Genomic DNA, 19549 nt, shown 5'->3' on the forward strand with positions numbered 1-19549 from the left:
GAAGACATCTCTACCCTTCACAGTGTGGAAAGCAGAACACTTTTCTGCTGATACTTCAAAAGAGAGTGTCAGTCCAGTTACAAAGCTCAAAACTGTTTATAAGGATTGCTACACATGCCCTGCTGCATGTACTTTGACTTTAGAAGCATGTCCATACTAGCAGTGTGGGCACACAATGTTATAAAACACAGCTGTTATATACACACAGAAAATTCTTCTGGATTCCAGAAATTTTCTTGCTTTATTTAATAGGGTAACACAAATGATTTTACAGATCAGCTGCTGTATGCATTTTAAACACAGCTAGAAGTGATTATATTTCCTGCTACATAAATGCTTCACCATAATTCATATTACATAAATAATTCACTTAACAGCAGTGCCTGGTGCAGATACCAAAGCCAGCTCCAGAGAATGTCAGTGAGATCAGGAGCAGTTACCACCTGTATCAAACCTAACTATGAGGTGCAAGTACAGGGTTAGTCTGTTCTACTTTTCAGTCAAGAGCTCTCACTGCCCCTCTGAAGCATCTTTACTAATTCTTGTATTGCTACTCACAAATGGGTCTAAAGGGGTGATACTGCTCAAAATGGACAGAAAAACACAAAGATGTTTCCAAGTTTATCCAGCCTTCACCTAAGGTGCACCAGTGCAGCAAGACCGATCACTGACTATCCCTGCTGTGCTGGATAGGAGCTTACGGATTTCTGCAGGCAGAGAAACAGCTGCACAGCGCACAGCTAAGCCAGCCTTCTCTTCCTTGTACTAAGGGCTCCTGGCTCCCATGAGTTGGGAATTCACCAGGAGTCAGGCAATGACATGCAGCTCCTCAAAGACACAGTGTACTACGTGTCAATGGATGGTTTTCCCTGTCCAAATTCCAGATCTGACTGAGATCCTGCTGAGATGACGGCTTCTGTTTGCACTTGGGTGCATTGTGGTCTTGCCCTGTGCAAGGAAAGGTATCCAAGGCACTCCACTGTTCACATCTCCACTGGAGCACTGCTTTCATAGCCTTGCCCTGTGGGTGCCTCTTGGTCTACTAGCCCCGACTTGGGGAATTAAAAGCTCTGCTTGCCATCAGGGCTACCTATCCCTGACCCGCTAACCAGTAGCCTCTTGCCTCTGTAAGCAGAACTTCCCCTCTCCCCAGTTTCTGACAGCAGCAGCAATTCAGACACTATTATGTAAATGCTGGAGACTGGAAAACAGTGGATGTATCAAATTACATAGCTGATCCACTAGGGGGATTTCCTGTGAATAGGAAATACTCCTAAGGTGATGGGATGCACAATTTATTTATTTCTGTCATAGGAGCTCACAGTGACTATTTAATCTATTTTCCTTTAAGTTGCTTTTCAGCAGGATTGTGCTTCTCGGGGTCCTCATTTAGGTATTAATGCAAATGGCTTTTAAACACAGTGAAATGGTGTGCCAGTTTGTTTCAAGGCTTGCTGTTCAGCACTGGGATGGACTATCCCTCCCCCCTGGGTCATCGCACAGCTTCCTGGTTAACACCTCTGCAGGTCTGCAGAGCACACGCATATGAACCAAAATCAGGATATGCTGTGTATTCCAGTGGTCATTCACTAGTAATACATGTCAGACCAAACAAAACCAGATTTATTACTGCCATTTGTTGCTGCCCATTTGACATTGTTAGGAAGGTGCTCAGGCAATGAAAACTGAATGAGACCTACTGTTCTAAGTAAATTCATACCCATACAGCTGACATTTCTCACAAGCACACATGTGAGTTTCATCCTTTAAAACATCAACTGTGGAACCAAATCCTGCTTCCTCTACTTGTGCAACAAGTATCAATCAACATTAGAAGGTTTTATCATGGATTCCATAACAGTACATTTAGTAAAACCCAAGAAGTGTGCTGTATTAATTTAAAAATATTTATGGCTTTGACAGTTCAATCCACGTACATAATTAAAATCAAACTTGACCACCAGTATTACCAAAATGAACTGAGTGCAGATCTGAGAATGTCTAGACTGTGGTTTTGAAAGGGAATCAAGTATAAAAAAAGAAGATCTGTGAACATAGCTATCAACATAAAATAACTTGAAAACCAACTCATTTTTGGCATTCCATTCTTACCATATGCAGACCAAGATCTCTCTCTATATATAAAAAAATATTTGGAGTAATATTGGTAGCTCAAATGCAGGAGCAGAGTAGCTTTTATCTGATGAAGAGTGGCCAAAAAGAACGAAGTTTGACATGAGAAGAGATAGAATGACAAAATAGACAGAAGATCAACAAGCATTAGTGTGTGGAGGAAACCGGTGCTACCAGAGCAAGACAGTTGCAAAAGTGGCTCAGAAAGAAGCTGCTCCTAAGAATTATATAAAAATAATCATAATTTAAAATAGCAATTGGTAAGGGAAGAAATTAGAAATTGCAAGACTGATGGTGCCTACACAACTCATGGACTGCTACAAAAACAATAGAAGCTGAGTTTGACCCACCATATCATTACAGTTTTGTTTTCAAGACCAAAGACATTTCATAACCAGGACACACTACTTTCCAACATCCCTAAATTCCACATCCTTGCATTAGAAACATGCCTTTCTTTGACAGTGTGTCAGTGAACTCTCTTCTTCCACTGGAAAGCTTCCATAATGACACTGAGTTCTCTACACTTGTAAAACATGCTTTAGATATTTTTTCATAGCAGTGCCAACATAACATCCAGACATACATCTGTGCATATCTAAATATATATATAGAGAGAGAGAGACAAGGGGGGAGAGAGAAAGAGAGAGAGAGAGAAGTGTATATGTGCACACTGACCATATTCTGGGTAACCCTTACCTTCTCACCGGAACAGAATAATATTATGTAATCTGCATATTTTTTAATGTATCATCAGATGCATTTGATTGCTGAAACATTTTTGTCCAGAATAGTAATTGTGCTTTTATAATTAACCTTGCATACCCACAGAATTAACAAAGATATAACCCAAATATTAGATTCTGGAAACACAACAGAAATTGTTATTAAAGGCAGACAGGAAAGAGTTTTCCTATACCATAAAGCAATACAGAGATGGGAAAATTTTTCTGATTTTCACAAGAATACAGCAAAGAGCCTGTGGAGATTCAGTGAACAAAGGAAAAAGAGAAAAGAAAATAAGGAGGTTTTTATATCCTCACACTACAATATGTATTAGCTTTGTGATTACTGATAACAATTAATACAGAGGCAAATTGCAAACAGATCAGAACAAAGGTCTAGACAGTTGTGACTCTTAACCATGTCGAGATCTCTGTCTAAGAAAGTCTGGAAACAAGATAAATCAGAACCCATAAAAGGGAGTTCTACAATAAGGGAAAAAGAAAGAACATAAGAAAGTATGTTTTTATGCTATGAAACACCTCACAGTGAAAAAAAGGGAAGAGCCCTCTACAGAATAGAAACAGAAATGATGGAACACAAATATAAAAATGAAAGACATTGAAGATGTAATCAAAGTAAGTCTTGAATAAAATAAATTCCAAAGGAATCTGTGCTTTTCTGGTAAAGCTGATTCTCCTCTGAATCATATTGCAAACAACATACATTTTCACAATTTGTTTGTTTGTTTGCTTCAGAATGTCACTGTTTTCCAAGGAAGACCTGTTTGCCAGTGAATTTCCTGATGGCTTTAGTATCTAGAGCCAAAATCACAGTATAGGGAGGCACCTTTTCTAACCCAACTAGAACATTGCTCCTTTTACTGAATCACCGGTGGTTGACCACTTAGAGTTGGAGACCTGAGCACAATACTCTTGATCCAGGGAAATATTCAGTCATATGCTCTATTTTAAGCACACTGATTTAAGGAAAACAGGAGAAACTTGGGCTGTTCTCCACTGGAGCCTCCAGTTTTAATAATTTTTCCACACATTTGTGACAAGGCAATTTAACAACTGAATGCTCAGAATATGTTGTCTTGTTTGTATTTCTCCTTTTAAGGACAGAAGTTGTGGCTGGAATTGGTTGAGTAAAAACTCAATTAAGAGTATATGGGAGACTGCCTAATTTCATTTATATTCCAACATTTTGTTTAACTTATTTTGCCACAGTAGATCTCCGTTACTGCCTCTTACAAGTGCTACCCAGAGAAAACCACAGATCTAAGTAAAACAATAAGATGTGGCAGAGATAAGCCTTTTTTCTCCAGGTTAAATATATTTTTAATGACAAGAACAACAGAAGAGCAATTGGATGCAAACAATACGGATAACACAGCAAACAAAGTAAATATTGCATAGCTTACAAATAAGAAATTTAAGTGCAAAATTAATACTTGCAGGAGTTCATTGATTTGGTGGCGAAGACAAGAAAAAGACAGTCTCTTTAAGAAACAGTTTTAGAAGAAACTGAGCAGATATGGCATTAACCTGGATTACCTTGTCTCCTTGTATGCTGGCGCCAGGGGGGCCAGGTGGGCCAGGGAAGCCGTTACGTCCCATAATACCCTATAACAGTCAGTGAGGCAAAAAAAGAAGGATCAGGAGGTAAACTCGTGGTAACACTATGGAAATAATCCCAAAATTGCTGCAAGCAAAAAAGTAAAACCATGTCAAAGACTCTAGTTCTGATTCTTCTTTGGTTTACACTTTCTTGCTGTGGTAACTATCCTTGGCAAATTCTTAGGAAAGCAAAGGAACAATTAATCTGGAAATAATTACAGAATAAAATTTATTCATAACACAGTGTGATATTTTCCTCATTTTTCCCCACACAGAAGACAACAGAAACCCTGTTTACAGAACAGCTTTGTGCAATCACTCCACCAAAGGAAGGCACAACAGCAGAGACACAAAGGACCAGAGCAATAAAACCTAGTGTAAGTCTGACAGGCATGTTAGTTCTTGGGCACCATGGGCATATGCCAAGCCCCTGTGGTGCCATAGTCTTTAGGAGCATCAGTCATTCAGAAAATCATAAGTGGGAGGGAAATAGAGTAAAGCCAAAGCAGCACATGCTGATTTGTATCAATACAGTAAAAATCAGGTAGAGCCCTTGTGCTTTGCAGGCAGGCTAATCTAATATTTCAAAGTGACAAAGTGAAGTATATCCTTTTGATTACATCAAAACTAAATTATTGATTTTCCTTTTTTATTTCTTTATTTTTAGTTGACAAAGTTTTCAAAATTTGATCAAGCTTCATAAAAGTTTTTGTCAAGTTCAGGTTGGGGCATCCACAGCTCCTCTGGGCAACTGTTGCAGTGCCTCACCACCCTCACACTAAAGAATTTCTTCCTAATATTGAATCTAAACCCACCCTCTTTCAGTGTGAAGCCATTCCCCCCTGTCCTGTCACTACATGCCTAGTCCATCTCTGTCTTTCTTGCAGGCTCTCTTCTGGTACTGGAAGGCTGCAATTAAGTGACCCCTGTAGAGGCCCAAAGAAGTTAACTTTAGTTCCAGGGTGGATTGTGGCAGTGCCTCTCCCTGCCCCAGGCTGCACTAGGATGTAAGAAATGCTCATTAAACCTCAGCCTTGAAGAACTGCACTTGGACTAAGCCCCTCCTGAGCTTATCAGAAACACTGTCTGTTCCCAGGAACTAACAGGCATCTAATGACCTCCTGTTTTTTAACAAACAGGCTTGGAAACTTTATCTTTCTTGACTGAATAACAACCCAAGTGGAATATTTTAGTTACTGAACCTTCAAAGAAAGTTACAGACTCAAATTGTGGCCAGGATGGAAAATCACTATGACTAAAGTCTACTCTCTTGCAACCCTATAAACAGCAGTCCAAGGTGAGAGCCCTTTCAGCTCTCGATTCCCAGAAGGTAAGCAGGTAATTGTATGTCTCAAACACCTATGGCTGTGGAGCCAGCCAAGGATTGGTGGTAATAACAGACAAGAATTGTTGATAATAACCAAGGACTGCTGGTCTTTACACACTGAAAAAGGGTAGGTCATCTCAACCATGAAGCCTTCTCTGTGCCAGGCTGAACAATCCCAGTTGTCTCAGCCTTTCCTCATAGGAGAGTGACTACAGACATGTCCTCACCCTTGTAAACAAAATACTGTTTCTCCACTCATAACATATTTTTCAGTCCCAAAGGCTTTGTGCAAAGAGCACATAGGGTCACACATTTGTAGGATTTTGACAGTCCAAACTTGAAACAGGCTATGTCAGTATGATTTACTAAGGTACTGAAATTGCTGCAGCTTTCAGAAAGCAAGGTAAAATCAGACACATCCTGAAAAGGTATTCACACTCTTTGCTTATTGCATACCTGGAGTTGGTGATAGCAATGCTTCTTCATTCAGATGCTAGCTTATACAAAATGGCAGTGGAGGGTTCTGTACTCTCTGCTCTTATGCAAAAAGTTACAAAGGTGTGTCTATGTTTAAATGAAACAGAAGTGGAGAAATATACACAATGTTTGTCCCCATTGCCTCTGTAAAAATAATTGATGGATAAACCTGTAATAACGAAATCCAGGCAAGTACTGAATGCCTTTTCTTATCAGTATGTCTTTTTTAGATTACAAATCACTTCAGTGCTGGGAGAAAAAATTGCCCACGTTGCACACTGGTTGCTTATAGAATTAACTTTTTGTTTTCGTATTTCTTTCCTAATGATTTTACTAACGAAATTAATTGGATTTAATCTGATTGAGCAAAAATTGCAAACATAAAATTCACATTTAATGTATCTTCCAGCACAAAAGAATATCTTGTAAACAGGATAGATACAACCAGAAGAGATATTTCATTTAATTTACCATCCTGATACTCTGTTCAATCTCCAGATGTAACCTCATAAAGTCTGGCTGCAAACGCAGTTTTCATCCCATTAGTATTCTTCCTAATCCAGTTGGTAGAAGTGTATGGTTAGTGACCATGTTTATATGCTTGATTTATCCTGAAGTTGCACCAGTGTAAATCAATAACTGATGAAGATCGCTTGGTGTCTGAGAGATCAGAGTCTGGCAGCCAGCACCACAAAAGAGCCCAAAAACTTGAACATGGCATCATACCAACCTTGGGACCCATGCTTCCCACTCCTGGTGGCCCCGGGGGCCCAGGAGGGCCTGGAATTCCAGGGTCTCCCTGAAAATAGTCACAGAAATGTCAGTCATCATCTAGTAAATGTTACATCCTTCATCCACTTATGAAGCAGTCAAACTACTCAGTTTAAAAAACAAGCCAAACAAATGCTACATAAGTAAATAGCTGCTTTATAGATAGGCATGAAAAAAAGGAGCCCAAAATACAGGCACCCGCATCATTTAAGGTCTAGGTGCAGAACTTTATTTCCCAAGCAAAGGTCCATGTGATCAAAATCACCAGCAGAGTTAGGGCTCTACTTTGCAGGCTTATGAGCTACAAAAAAAAAAATAAAAGAAAAAGAAAGGAACCCATTTGGAAACATCACCATTTTCCCATCATATTTTGCAGGGGCTTACCAGGATGGACAGGGAGCTTACTAGTGGCACCGTGATCATGACCTTTTACTGATACTGTGCTTGTTCTGACACTAGAGACATTTAATTTCCAGAACTGCCAAATCTAGGTGTTTATGAAAACTAAATGAATTTCAATAGCATCAATATAGAAGAATAAAGAGAATAGCTGGTTTTTTTAAAAGCCATACAAAAGTACATACATTTAGCTTGATTTCTGAAGGAAATTAAGTTTAAGTGATACTCCGCCTGTGCTTCTGCTTGTGTGTGTTGATTCTGGTTTTTTCTTCCAGTATATTTTGAAGTCATCTGTTGATTTCAGCCAAATTCATCAGAAATGTATGGGCCTTGACCATACTAATTTCCAGCATATTTGGTGGTAGTAGGAGGTTGGGTAATCGAGAGACATTCAATTTATGCTTTTGCTGAAGAATGAAGAAAACCCAGAGAGGACTCACCCCTTAACAACCAGGCAGAGAAAAGGCAGCAGCTGTCTGGTCACGGGAAAATGAGTGTAACAGAGAGCCTGGTGCTGGCCCTTGTGCTGCAGACAAACCCAGTGAAGGAGATGGGGGGACAGGGGACATTAATGATAGGAGGAATGTACAGTTTTGTTTTCCTCAGACTGTGATTGTACAAATGAGGGAATAGGCACACATTCAGCGCAAGATTACTTGAAAACTCCCATCCATTCCTTGAAAAAAAAAAAAGAAGTCTATAATCGATAAGTTAGAGATGCAGAGTATTCTGAACTGGGTTTAGCTTGATATCCCTAAACCTATTCCTGTGTAGGCAAGTGCAAAATAAAAAAATGCACTGAGAAGCTATTGATCATATCATATATTAATAACAGAGCAGAAGAAATTGTATTTCTTGACAAAATTAAAAATAATTCATTATAAAAACACTTAATTGTACTTATTTTTACACTTGGAAAAGCTGCAGAAAGGGCTGTGCCTGCAGAGGGAGCATTCGTTCTAGGAGAGAGGTGCAAGTATAAATTGCAAATCACAGATGTCACTTGAGTTGGGGTAGGTGAAATGAAACAACATATCAAACAGATTAAAAAGGAAAAAACAAACAGAATATTCTACAGATTTTCTTTACACTCTGGGAGGAATGTGTGTAATCATTATAGTGACTACTTTTAGGTGAAATTCCCAAGGTTCAGTCTCTAGAACGACATCACCGCAATCTGTGTTTTTTATCCATGGCCATGATACCCTCATGCTAAGTCCCAACACACGTGCTAGTTATGCAAAGGTACTAGGGCCCAAACTACACTCAGGCTTGAGGGATTTGGAGAGGTGGGAACCTGACCCCAAAGGCTAAGGCTTAGACCAAGCTTACAATGCTCTCCTTCCTGATGTAATATTTAGCTTTTGAATTTCATTTCCTGTTTCATCCAAAGCACTGGAGACTGGCCAGTTTGAGCAGGACATAGGCATGGTACTTGGATGCTCTTAGCTTCAAATTGCTGTGTCAAGGTGATTGGGTTAAATTAAGTGCCATGTTCAGTCAGGAGGAAATTTTTCCCTCAGATGACCTAAGGCTTTTATATCAGACCTTCCTTGCAATGCAAAGAGCCAAGGCATTGGCCATCTTCCTATCTAGTACCATATATTATCAAAGGAATATTTATTTGTCCTCAATGTCCCCACAACCACAATACAATCTTATGCTGTTTGTAGGACAACTCTTCATGAACAGAAGTTGTGTGGAGCAGCCAAAGCCTTCCCTGCCCAAGCCTCCCTCTGAAATCTGCCAGAGATGCCAGAGCTAAGAGATACAGATATTACATTAAAATGTATTTTGTAGGGGATCCTGGGATGCTGTGGCCTGTGAAACAGCCTGTGAGCTGCTGTGATGGAAACTGAATGGGAGGTTATCAAACCTAAATGATTCCTTATGGCCCAGTATCCAGTATACCTACAACCTGCTCTTAGACCAGCCCTGACCAGAAAGAGCCTGAAGTGTGACCTGAAGCCATCTGCCTCTTCCTCCCGCGGGTAACACAGTCTTCCACAGGGTCGTTGCAGGTGAAGGATTGAATTTTAGCCTCACATGCTTAGTTAATACCAGATGTCTCATTGAAAAGCTCTTTTGTAGAGCTTTATAGTAATCCTCACAGCTTCTGTATTTCTTGGCTTAAAGAAAAAGACTTTTATTTTGCTTTATGAGTTGTGAAGTGGAGCAGTTCCTTTTTCTAAGGTGTCATACTAAACTGTCCTTCAGGGAATTCAGTTCAAAAATGATTAATACTGTTCTTTGATGAGGTCTAATTTATTTCCTGTATTGTGCTTGTAGACAAGCTTGTCACCATCAGCAAAACATTGAACTAGAGAACCACCACGGAAGAAAGAAATAAAGAGCTGAGTCAAGACACTGTAAAGTGTGGGAGTCCAATGTCTGTTCTGTACCTTTTATTAAAGAAAAAAAAACATTAAATGACCTAATGGTCAACTAAAAAGTAAATATTGGATTTCCCAATATATATGTCATTTACTGTGAAGCATATGTATTTGATACTGAAACATGCAGCAGACACTGCAATACTCTCTTTAGTGAGAGCTAATGGATATAACAGTATTTGTAAGAACAACATATTTAAAAAAAAAGATATTACATCTCTGCTTTCCACATTTTAGTTCAAATAGGCAAGGCCCAAGCTGCAAAAGTTGTTCATATTGCAACTGGATCCAGCCCTAATGTTCATGCACTGTGCTAAGGATTTTAATAATCTTTCTGCTATCCAGTTACTTGCTTTATTTCTAGTGCTAGGCTCTTGCTCTTGAACGTCTGTAACTCATCTTCTAGTTTGAGACTAGGCGACAGTGCTTTTAAATCAAATTTTTATTATATTCTGACATTATGTGCTTCTGTTGTAATGCTACAGAAAACAGGGTTCTGCCAGGACTGAATGCATCCCACATGTTCCAGTTTTGTTTTCGTGTGAATTTGACCTCTGATACATAAAATTCCTGTCTAGCAGTGTGCACATATGTGAGCCATTTCTGAAAGCAGAGAGAACAGAGCTTTGATTCAGATGAGTGGAACATTCCTATATAATGATCCTCAAAGGAATTTCAAATTAACTAGTATGTAAATTTATGAGCCTCTTTAATCAAATAAATGTTCTTTTTTTATATGCAGAGATTGTCACTGTTCTTACCTTTTTTTTTTTTTTTTTTTTTTGTGGTAGGTGTAAGAGGTAGACATTGCATTTACATTTCATTGGAAAAAGCCAGAATATTTTCCATTTTATGAACTAAGTTCTGGGGGAATTCTTGCAATTCAAGTGAATTCTTTTTCCTTGTTGCACCTTTGCTACCAAGATGTTATGCAAAGACTAAAAAATCAGAATGTAGTATGGGCAAACAGAAGCAAAAAATCAGGAAATGAGAAGAGATGCTTATATATTTAGCTCCTTTTTTTCCAATGCACTCTATACTATGTCTGGTGTGAATAAACAGAAGTAAATCAGAGATGTTATATCTCATTAGATAATGCTTGCTTTGGTGCCCCACTCATATGCTGCAAAAGCTACAGCTGCTCACTCTGCACAGAACAACACACACTTCACTCAACATGGCTAACACACCAATCTAGGGACATCATCAAAAAGAAACATACCTATTTTAAAGTAAAAAATACAAATTAAGTATTTTACCAGGTGTTTTTAGCTCTTGAATTTTTTATTATCCTGACAGAGTGTTAGACAAGCATTACTCTGAGCAGGCAGGTTTGGTAAGCAATATCACACTGTAACACAAATAAAACCTGTAGATCCATGAAAATTTTTCATACAAAATTTGGTGTAAGCATGATTTGCCCTCATTGTGTTGTGTTACTCTGCAGGGTTCCGTGTAATACAGCTCCTCCTAGAACAAGATGCCACTTCCCAACCCATAAATACAGTGCATTCCGAATCTATACCATGAATCTATCCATGGTTATTATGAGTAGGAAGCTGTTGATAGGCAGCTCCTAGTGCAATGTGTCCATCAACACACAGAGCTGCAGGTGCAACAGCAGCGAATTTGGAGCCTGGTGGCTACACCTACAGCGTGTGAGGAGACCTGCCCAGTCTGCTCCCATGGACTGACCCCCACTCAGGGTAGAAGAACATTAAGAGCCCCTGCAGATCACATCACCTAGTTTGGCTTCATCTGAAGGAAATCCATTTCCTGGCTTGTGGGATCACTCAAACCCTCTTTGGTCTGAAAACCTAAGCACAGAAAGTGCTAGAAGAATCACATCAACAGCACACCTCCAGTCCAGCCTCAAACTCTCGTGTGGAGTTTTTGATAATGTGACTTTCTAATTCCTTTTCTTTAGGAAACACTACTTTCCAGAATTATGGATTAGGAAGCAAGGAAGAATTCAGACATAATGATACCCCTAGACGTCCTGTAGGCGTAAGTCAAATCTTTATCAATATCTACCTTGATAATTTCATACAAGATTCTAGGATTTTAATGTTTTTCTGTAGTATCAAGAAACATGTATTATAAGACTACATTATATCAAGCTTGGTACTTCTATTTGGAAAGATACAACCTCATACAGAAAAATCTAATTAGTTTAGCCATATGCATTTTTTAAAATTTATATTGAATAACATAATTGAAATTACTTCTAGTTCTTGCATTACTTAAAGTGAAATGCCTTGTATTGATAGGCAGTAATTCAGAATAGTTGCACAACACCAGGTTTCCCAGATCCCAGTGACATTGGGACCATTCTGTGGTAATTCTAAAGTCAAGACATTCCAAGAATGAATGTCTTTCAATTTTTCCTTTATTGTGGATTTTTTTGAGAGGCTATTGCAGTTTATATAAATGTGAATTCTGCTGTTCAGGGAACTGAAGTTGAAAGTTCTTTCTGTTTGGGAAAAACCTTATTTGGGCAGTATTTCTTTTGCTTTGTCCTGCAACAGGCTGCCTGTTTCTCATTTCACATATGCAATGAGGAAATAATTAATAAAACCACTCTGGGATATTTTAAAGAAATTTGTTGTTTGATTTTGGTCTTAAGTCTATTTTTCTGACTTTTAATAACATAAAAATGACAATGTGACTTTTAGGTGAGTTACATACTGCTTATAGATAAGACTTAACTATTCTGTGTTTTATGAAAAACCTTGGAAGTGTTTCAGTGTTGTATTTCTAATCCCTTTATCAGTTTTTCACTTGTTTGAGGGTTTTTGTGAGTTTTGCCTCTAAATAAATACTAATTTTAGATAAAGGTTTATAGTCTTCTCTTAAAAGAGAACTTAAAAGATATCTCAGTAGTTCCATGTAACCCCTAACTCATTGTTTGGCCGCATCCCTCACACTTCTGCCAGAGAAAGGAAGGGCATAATTATTAGGCAATACTGTGCTTGTGTTGGATTCTGACTTCCACATGGGAACACCAGCATCTAGAAACATCCTGGATCTTTGGATGTATGGAAAACCTGCAGATCTGCATCAACTCTGAGGATAAAGCAAGAACTAGTTTCTACCACATCACAAAAGTCTATCACAAGCTTTTCTTCTAACAGAAATGAAAAGTGGGACAAAAGAATTTTGTCATATATTTGTCATTCTTATCTAACACATTTTTCAGAGGATGTCTGTCTACCTTGTTTACAAGTCAGATGCATTGGTCTACCACTGGACAAGTACCTTTGCTCCAGCATCTCCCATGCCTCTTGGGCCTGCTGGTCCTTTAGGGCCTGCTGGTCCTGGAGGTCCCTGGTACAGCAGAGGAATAAAGCATGTCAGTAGTTGTCCCAAGGTACTTGTGTTCTTCAACAAAGAAAATAATTTCTTCACATTTCTGATGTTTACTGAGCAACAGCCATCCTCAGTCCCAGGTGGAAGCCTAAAAAGACTCAGATTGGTGGAAGAAGTACAACTCTTGACTTAAGAACATTGTTCTCAGCTCAGAGAAAGCAGTGAGAAAGCAGACATTGCTCCATGATTCATATGCTGCAAGCATTAGACAACTGAAATACCAGAGCTAACCCATCTAAATTTGGGGGTTAGGTAACCCTAACATGTATTTATGTTTGGTAGTCTGTTCTCCTGAACTCCCCGCTCAATTCATCTGCCCCTTCAGCTGCTTTTCATACTGTTGGAGGCATTCCCAGGCTCCCTTTCAGCATTCATAGGGCAGATGGCTTTGACCCATCCTGCTACCCACTTAGCCATATAAATCTTGTCCATGTCTGACAGTGGTTTATTAAGTTGGTCTTTCCAGCTCATGGGCATGGAATGGCAGGGGAAAGATGTTAACCCCATGACAACACAACAGAACCTTTGCACGTTACATGATGTGAAATGTGTCAGGCACACGGCATTACACCAGGAACCTGGAGTGAATGCCTTATGAACTAATTCTCATCCCAAAGGATCTTCTCAGCATCAGTTTGAATGATAGGAAATTGGAGCTGAGTAGGAATTTGGAAGCACTCAGGTCCCCCACCTCAGTGCATTTGGGAGTGCTTGCAGGGTTGTAGTTTGAAATAAAGCTGGATTAGACACATAAAGAAAATAGTGCTAGTGGAAGTTTGACATGTGGTGGTTGAAGGATGGCATCAGTATTTCCACTTTCTAGTGGAAAAGAGAGAGGCTGGTCAAACATGTCTGTGTGGCTTTGGGTGACTGAAATTTAGGATGATATGTCCTTGTAACGGAATGTGCCAGCTGGGACACTCAGGCATTAATTCCCTCTAAAACCAACCATCAGAAAAGCAAGAGGTGGAAAATCTTAAAATAAGAGGATTTAACTGCCCAGTATGAAAAACAGCTGAAAATTCAAGGAATTGAAACTGCAAAATTTGGTCAAGCAGGTGGTATTAGAAATCTTGATCAGAGAAGAGTAAAAAAAGGGAAGGAGGAAAAATAATTCAAAGCAGTGATTGTATTTAAACAGGTATGAGCAGTCATAACGATTTTTATGGAATTACACGGTATCCCTTTCATGACAATGAAATGAGAGCCATTTATATCCAGTTCCAACTGCTTGTACAACTGGTGCTGTATCTAGGACAGGAAAGGACTTCAAAATATCCATGAAAGATTTAAATTAGCTAAAGGATGATTAACTGCACTTAGTTAAGTAACTAAATCTAAGCAACTAAATATTGAGTTATCACATAGTCATTTTTGTTTTGTTTTTTTTGTTGAACATAAAGTACGTTAAATTAAATTTGTACTTACAGCTTCACCTTTGCCACCTTTGTCACCTTTCGCTCCATCGGATCCAGGTGGTCCAGGTGGTCCTTGGTCCCCCTAAACACAAACTAGGAAGTCAGAAATCATGCCACTACTTGGACTATCACAGTGTAAAGAATTTTAACAAATATGTAAGGAAGTAATTTAATATGCTTAATGTAGAATAGCAGTTACCAGCTCCTGAAATTTGTTCCCAAAGTTCAGGAAATTCTGTGATTTTTTTATTGTGGTTTCAATTGAATTAATTAAGATTTTAGAAGAATAAGAATTTTTATTAGGAAATTGTTAATTTCTAGATTTGTAGTTGCAGAGAGAAACCTTCAGAACACTGACTTGAAATTCAGGCAATACAAAGTTAAATTTATTTTCAAGAACAAACTTTTATGAATTTGGGAGTAAGTTTGAGCAATGAGAACTGAATTTAGAATACTGAAATATAATATGCCAGCCTTAAGTTACATGTTGCACATTTTGCACTTCCAGGTAATAACATTGGTTCTCTCATACAGTAAAGCAAAACTTCATTCTACAAGGGAAAGTAGGAAAAGAAAGAAATACAACCAGTTATAAGAAAAAGATCAGCCTAAAATACTTTCTTATCAAGAGACAATCACTCCTGTTGACCCTGTCACTGACTCCCACTAAAGATTTGTGCATCTGCAAAAACTCAATGCTTCCTTTCATGGCCAGAAGAGAAGCAAACAGCAAACTTTTCCTCTTTCCTCATTCCAGTGAGAGTTTTCCGGACATTTTACAAGAAAATTAACTGAACTTGCAACAGACTGTTCACAGAACCAAGAAAGAGAACATATTGCTTTGAGGCATCTCTCAGGTACGTTGTTGGTTTGAACTGTAGATGCTCACACGACAGCCCTGGCAATCGGAAATCCTCATTGACACACACCCACCTCCCTCCCAGGCACAGCATGGATATTGTGGCTGTTCACAGAGAACTGCTCGCCCTTCACTCAGTCCCACAGAACCAAGAAATGTGATACATTCTACAAAAGAGTGTTATAGAGGGCTGTCAACAGCTCCCAGAGTTTTGTTAATGTATATAGGTAAAACATATCCTCAAGAATAATTGCATATAAATACACAAATATTTCCCTGTCTATTCCAGTAAAAGGAAATAACAAGAAAAACAAAACTACAAGGAACAGAAAACAGCTGTTTCACTGTGCATTGTGCCTGTAAATTTCTACAATAATATAATCCTTCAAGAAGAGAGTCCAGTTAGCAGCTCAGACCTCAGCAGCTGGTCTGTCTGAATACAATATCCATGTCTGGAAAACAAATCATCTTGTACTCTAGTTGGATATACAACAAAAACAGACGTTGGGTCAAAATCTCCCGTCCCATGAATGTCTCTACCACAGACACAAATAATCAGTTCTTATCAACCAGTTTAGTCCTACCAGAAAAACGGAAGAGATGCTTTGGGTCTCCTAAAGATATACATCCTAGGTTTAGGCTAGCAGGTAGGTAAATGTAGAAAGACAAGGTAGACTCAATGTTCTGGTTAAGATGAAACCCTGCAATTGCTTTAAATGACATTTGGATAGGGATGCAAGCATGCCTTATGCTTAAGTAAATTTTGTATAGTGGGTCGTTCCTGTATGAATCGCATCTACTCTTGAATCCAATGGGACAGTTTCACTGAGAAACTTTAAACAGACCCTGACCAAACTGTGTCAGCTCTGGAAGATGTCTCTTCGTGCCTCCTAATTTCAAATGATGGAATTCTGATCCACCTCTGTAAAAATTTAATAATGAGAATGCTTCTAGATCATAAATAGCTTTATAATAGAAAGTCAATTTCACCTCTTCCTGATTCTTACGATCCATAGTTCTGCAAGTGTGGATGAATTGAGAAGTGTTTTAGAAATGTTTAATAACATTTTTATTTTACAAGAAGGAAAATATGGATCATAGGTTCATATCTGTTTTTACTTCTAATCTCAGTACACTAAAAAACAGCCAAACAGATGTTTTCATTTAATCTTAGCAGACCACTGTAAATATCAAATACATGTTAACACATTCTCTTCCCTGAGAATTGGGATTTTGTCAACTGCCTGGGTTTCCTATTAATAGCATAGCTATAAATGCTATAAATCTACTTAGGTCAGATCTACAGACAAATATTATATAAGAAACAGTTCTTTAGTCCAGATTATTTTGTTGGGGCTTTAACAGTCACACAAGAGATGTCCCAGGAGCAATTCTGTGATTACTGCTTCCCACAGTTTTGTGGTGTCTGGAAGAGAAAATCACAGTGACTTGCTCTAAGTCAGTGCACTAGCAAGAAGACAAGTGCCACTGATGCCACAGACAGTCTGCTAAATGAATTAATCTGCTTTTCCAGCCTTTCCAGGGCAAGTTCTAAAGTAGTTTTCCAAAGAAGTAATATAAAGATAGTTGCTTCTACACTCTTTCAAAACAAAGAAAATGTATAGAAACATAAATCTTGTATCCATGGTTGTTATAAAGAAAATAAAACAGTTGTCATAATCAAAACCTAATTGATTAAGGATATGACTGGACAATTAAGTCATGTTCATCACTTCTTTTTATAAGAAAAATAGAGTGAAGCAATATTCTAGATTATAGACAAAGGAAATTTAGAGTTTTCAAAAATCAGAAATAAAAGCTACTGAATGAGTGTGGTTCAATGTGCTATTCAGCATCCTCTGGTAGGTGTACTGGTAGAATTGTGTCAAGCCAGGAGTAAAGCATTATTGGTATTCCTAAAATGCTATCATGCAAAAGCTATTGAACTAAGTGGCTGTATTTTGAGCTACATTGTGTTAGGTAGACATAAACTAATTGGTTTGTGAATTTGGGTCTATTGTCTATATTTCCACAAAGTGAAGCAATGGAATTGAGTGGAATATTTTATGTGCAGTCATGGTAAAGAGGAAAGAAAAAAAAAAAAAGAAAAAAAAGGTGTTTCTGAAGAAGGTTCCCAGTTTCAGTCTGGAAAGAAGATCACAAGAATGGTACCTTTCCCTGAACTATTCCCTTATCACAAGCGGCAAAAGTCTGAAAGTTGCAACCCAAACCACAACTGACAGAAGTACAATATGATATAAAGTGTGTTAGAGGGGAAGAGGTGAAAGCTGCAAAGGAAATGTATTCAGTTTTTGCAGCAGTGGACATGAGCACAGTTCCAGGGACTGGGCTTTTCAGTTTGCTCTTCAACTGTAGAAAGGTGAGTGCCACAGTTTTCTAATACTGCCTTATTATTCTGATTAGTTAAATGAAAGGCAATTTCAAGGAGCCAAGGAAAAACCTTACCAGAGGGTTTTGGTAATTTGGTGATAAAATACCAGCCAAATTCCATGCTGATAACTGTAATGCATTATACAAGGAGAAAACACAGACATAACTTTATGTACCTAACAGTCATCCTGAACTACTATCATTACTCAAGAAATACAAGAGAGAGGACCATTCCTTGAAAAGTTCAATTCACTGTTCAACAGTGATAAAATCCCATAAATTTAATTCTTTGTAAATTAATCTATATTCTTATCCTCTAAGCTATTGCCCACTGGCAAGAGGATGGTCCTTGGTCTTACCTTATTCTTCAAGCAGCCTAATGTCAACTCATATGTACTGCAGAAGAGAATTTTTCACTCTCTCACTTTTGTAAAATCTGCAAGCTCTTTGTTACCACTGAATCCTCAGTTTCATCTCTGGTCTTTCACTTGCATGTTGATCTTGCCATTTACCCACTAAAGGCTAGAAAAGTGAGCACTGCAAGCCTGCTACAGACTACCGTACTTCATTCCTGGTGTTGATGTTAAAATTTTAAAGGGTATAACCAAGTAAATCCTATTCCTTAACCTATATACAAATAAGAAATTTCAAAAGATCTATTTTTAAAATTCTTTATTTTGGATCTCACTTATGTTTTTGAATGTGCAAGCTTGGTAATACTGAAATGCCACTGTTAAGGTAATGAATACCTCTCAGTTTATACTCAGTAACAAGCATATTGCCCATGTAGAGCTATAAAAGATGACATGAGATAATGACAAGTGGAGATGAATTTGGACCACGTGAGATGAATTTGAAGAACTGCCTTCCTAATGAAGACTTCCTATGGGAAGTGTGCAGGGTGAGGTACACCCTCAACCCAAACACAAAATAGTATAAATATTTATACTATTTTGTGTTCTTTGCAGAGATAGTAAGTTTATTTTAAAAATAGACATAACCTGGAATGATGGAAAAGTTGAAGAATTGGTGAGCTCCTTTCCTGAAAAGATTCCAGTGGTGTCTATATTTTCACAGAAGTTTTGTATATGTCTCATGCTTATTTACTTTCCATCTTTTGTCTAAAACCTCCTACCGTTGGTCCCATTATTGAATTTCCAGGAAGTCCATCATCTCCTGGTGGTCCCTTGTCTCCTGGATCCCCCTATTCAAAAAGAAACAAATTCAAATTTATATTAACTATATTAAGTTTTAACTTCCAAAGTTCTACAGAAAAAAACATGTATTCAATTCTTTCTTACAGTGAAAATTTTTGAGCTAGGTAACACGAAATCAGTATGTCTAGAGGAAGCTTTTGCTACCTTGATTCTGACCTCTCTTACACTTCTAGTTCTCCCCAGCTGTTTCAAAGAGTTTGTTTTACCTTGACAAATAAATTGATGGCTTTAGTTTTCAAATGAAGGTCGAATATCATAATTCCCTTTGAGAGGCCAGATGCACCTGCTTTTGGCCACAGGCAGGCTGCATAACCTTGTTTCTGTCAGAGCACATAGAGAACAGCAAGGAAATTCAAAGACAAGTGCTGGAACAGAGTATGCTTAGAAAGCCTATATATGCTAGGGCGTAGCACTTCAAAATCACAGGTTCCATAGTCTGAAGTCTCAGGG

General features: G+C 38.3%; 1 protein-coding gene across 1 annotated transcript in view; it reads right to left on the reverse strand.

The window, feature by feature from the left end:
- Window positions 1-19549, reverse strand: part of COL28A1 (collagen type XXVIII alpha 1 chain) — a 62372-nt gene that overhangs the window by 9222 nt on the left and 33601 nt on the right. The window contains exons 23-27 of the mRNA XM_082297063.1: window positions 19018-19086; window positions 14643-14714; window positions 13104-13172; window positions 7013-7081; window positions 4416-4484 (exon numbers count right to left, since the gene is read on the reverse strand). Coding sequence (XP_082153189.1) covers window positions 4416-4484; window positions 7013-7081; window positions 13104-13172; window positions 14643-14714; window positions 19018-19086 — 348 coding nt within the window. The remainder of the gene's footprint in view (window positions 1-4415; window positions 4485-7012; window positions 7082-13103; window positions 13173-14642; window positions 14715-19017; window positions 19087-19549) is intronic.

Source organism: Coloeus monedula (genome assembly GCF_965178545.1).
Source record: "Coloeus monedula genome assembly, chromosome: 1".
Taxonomy (NCBI): Eukaryota; Metazoa; Chordata; class Aves; order Passeriformes; family Corvidae; genus Coloeus; species Coloeus monedula.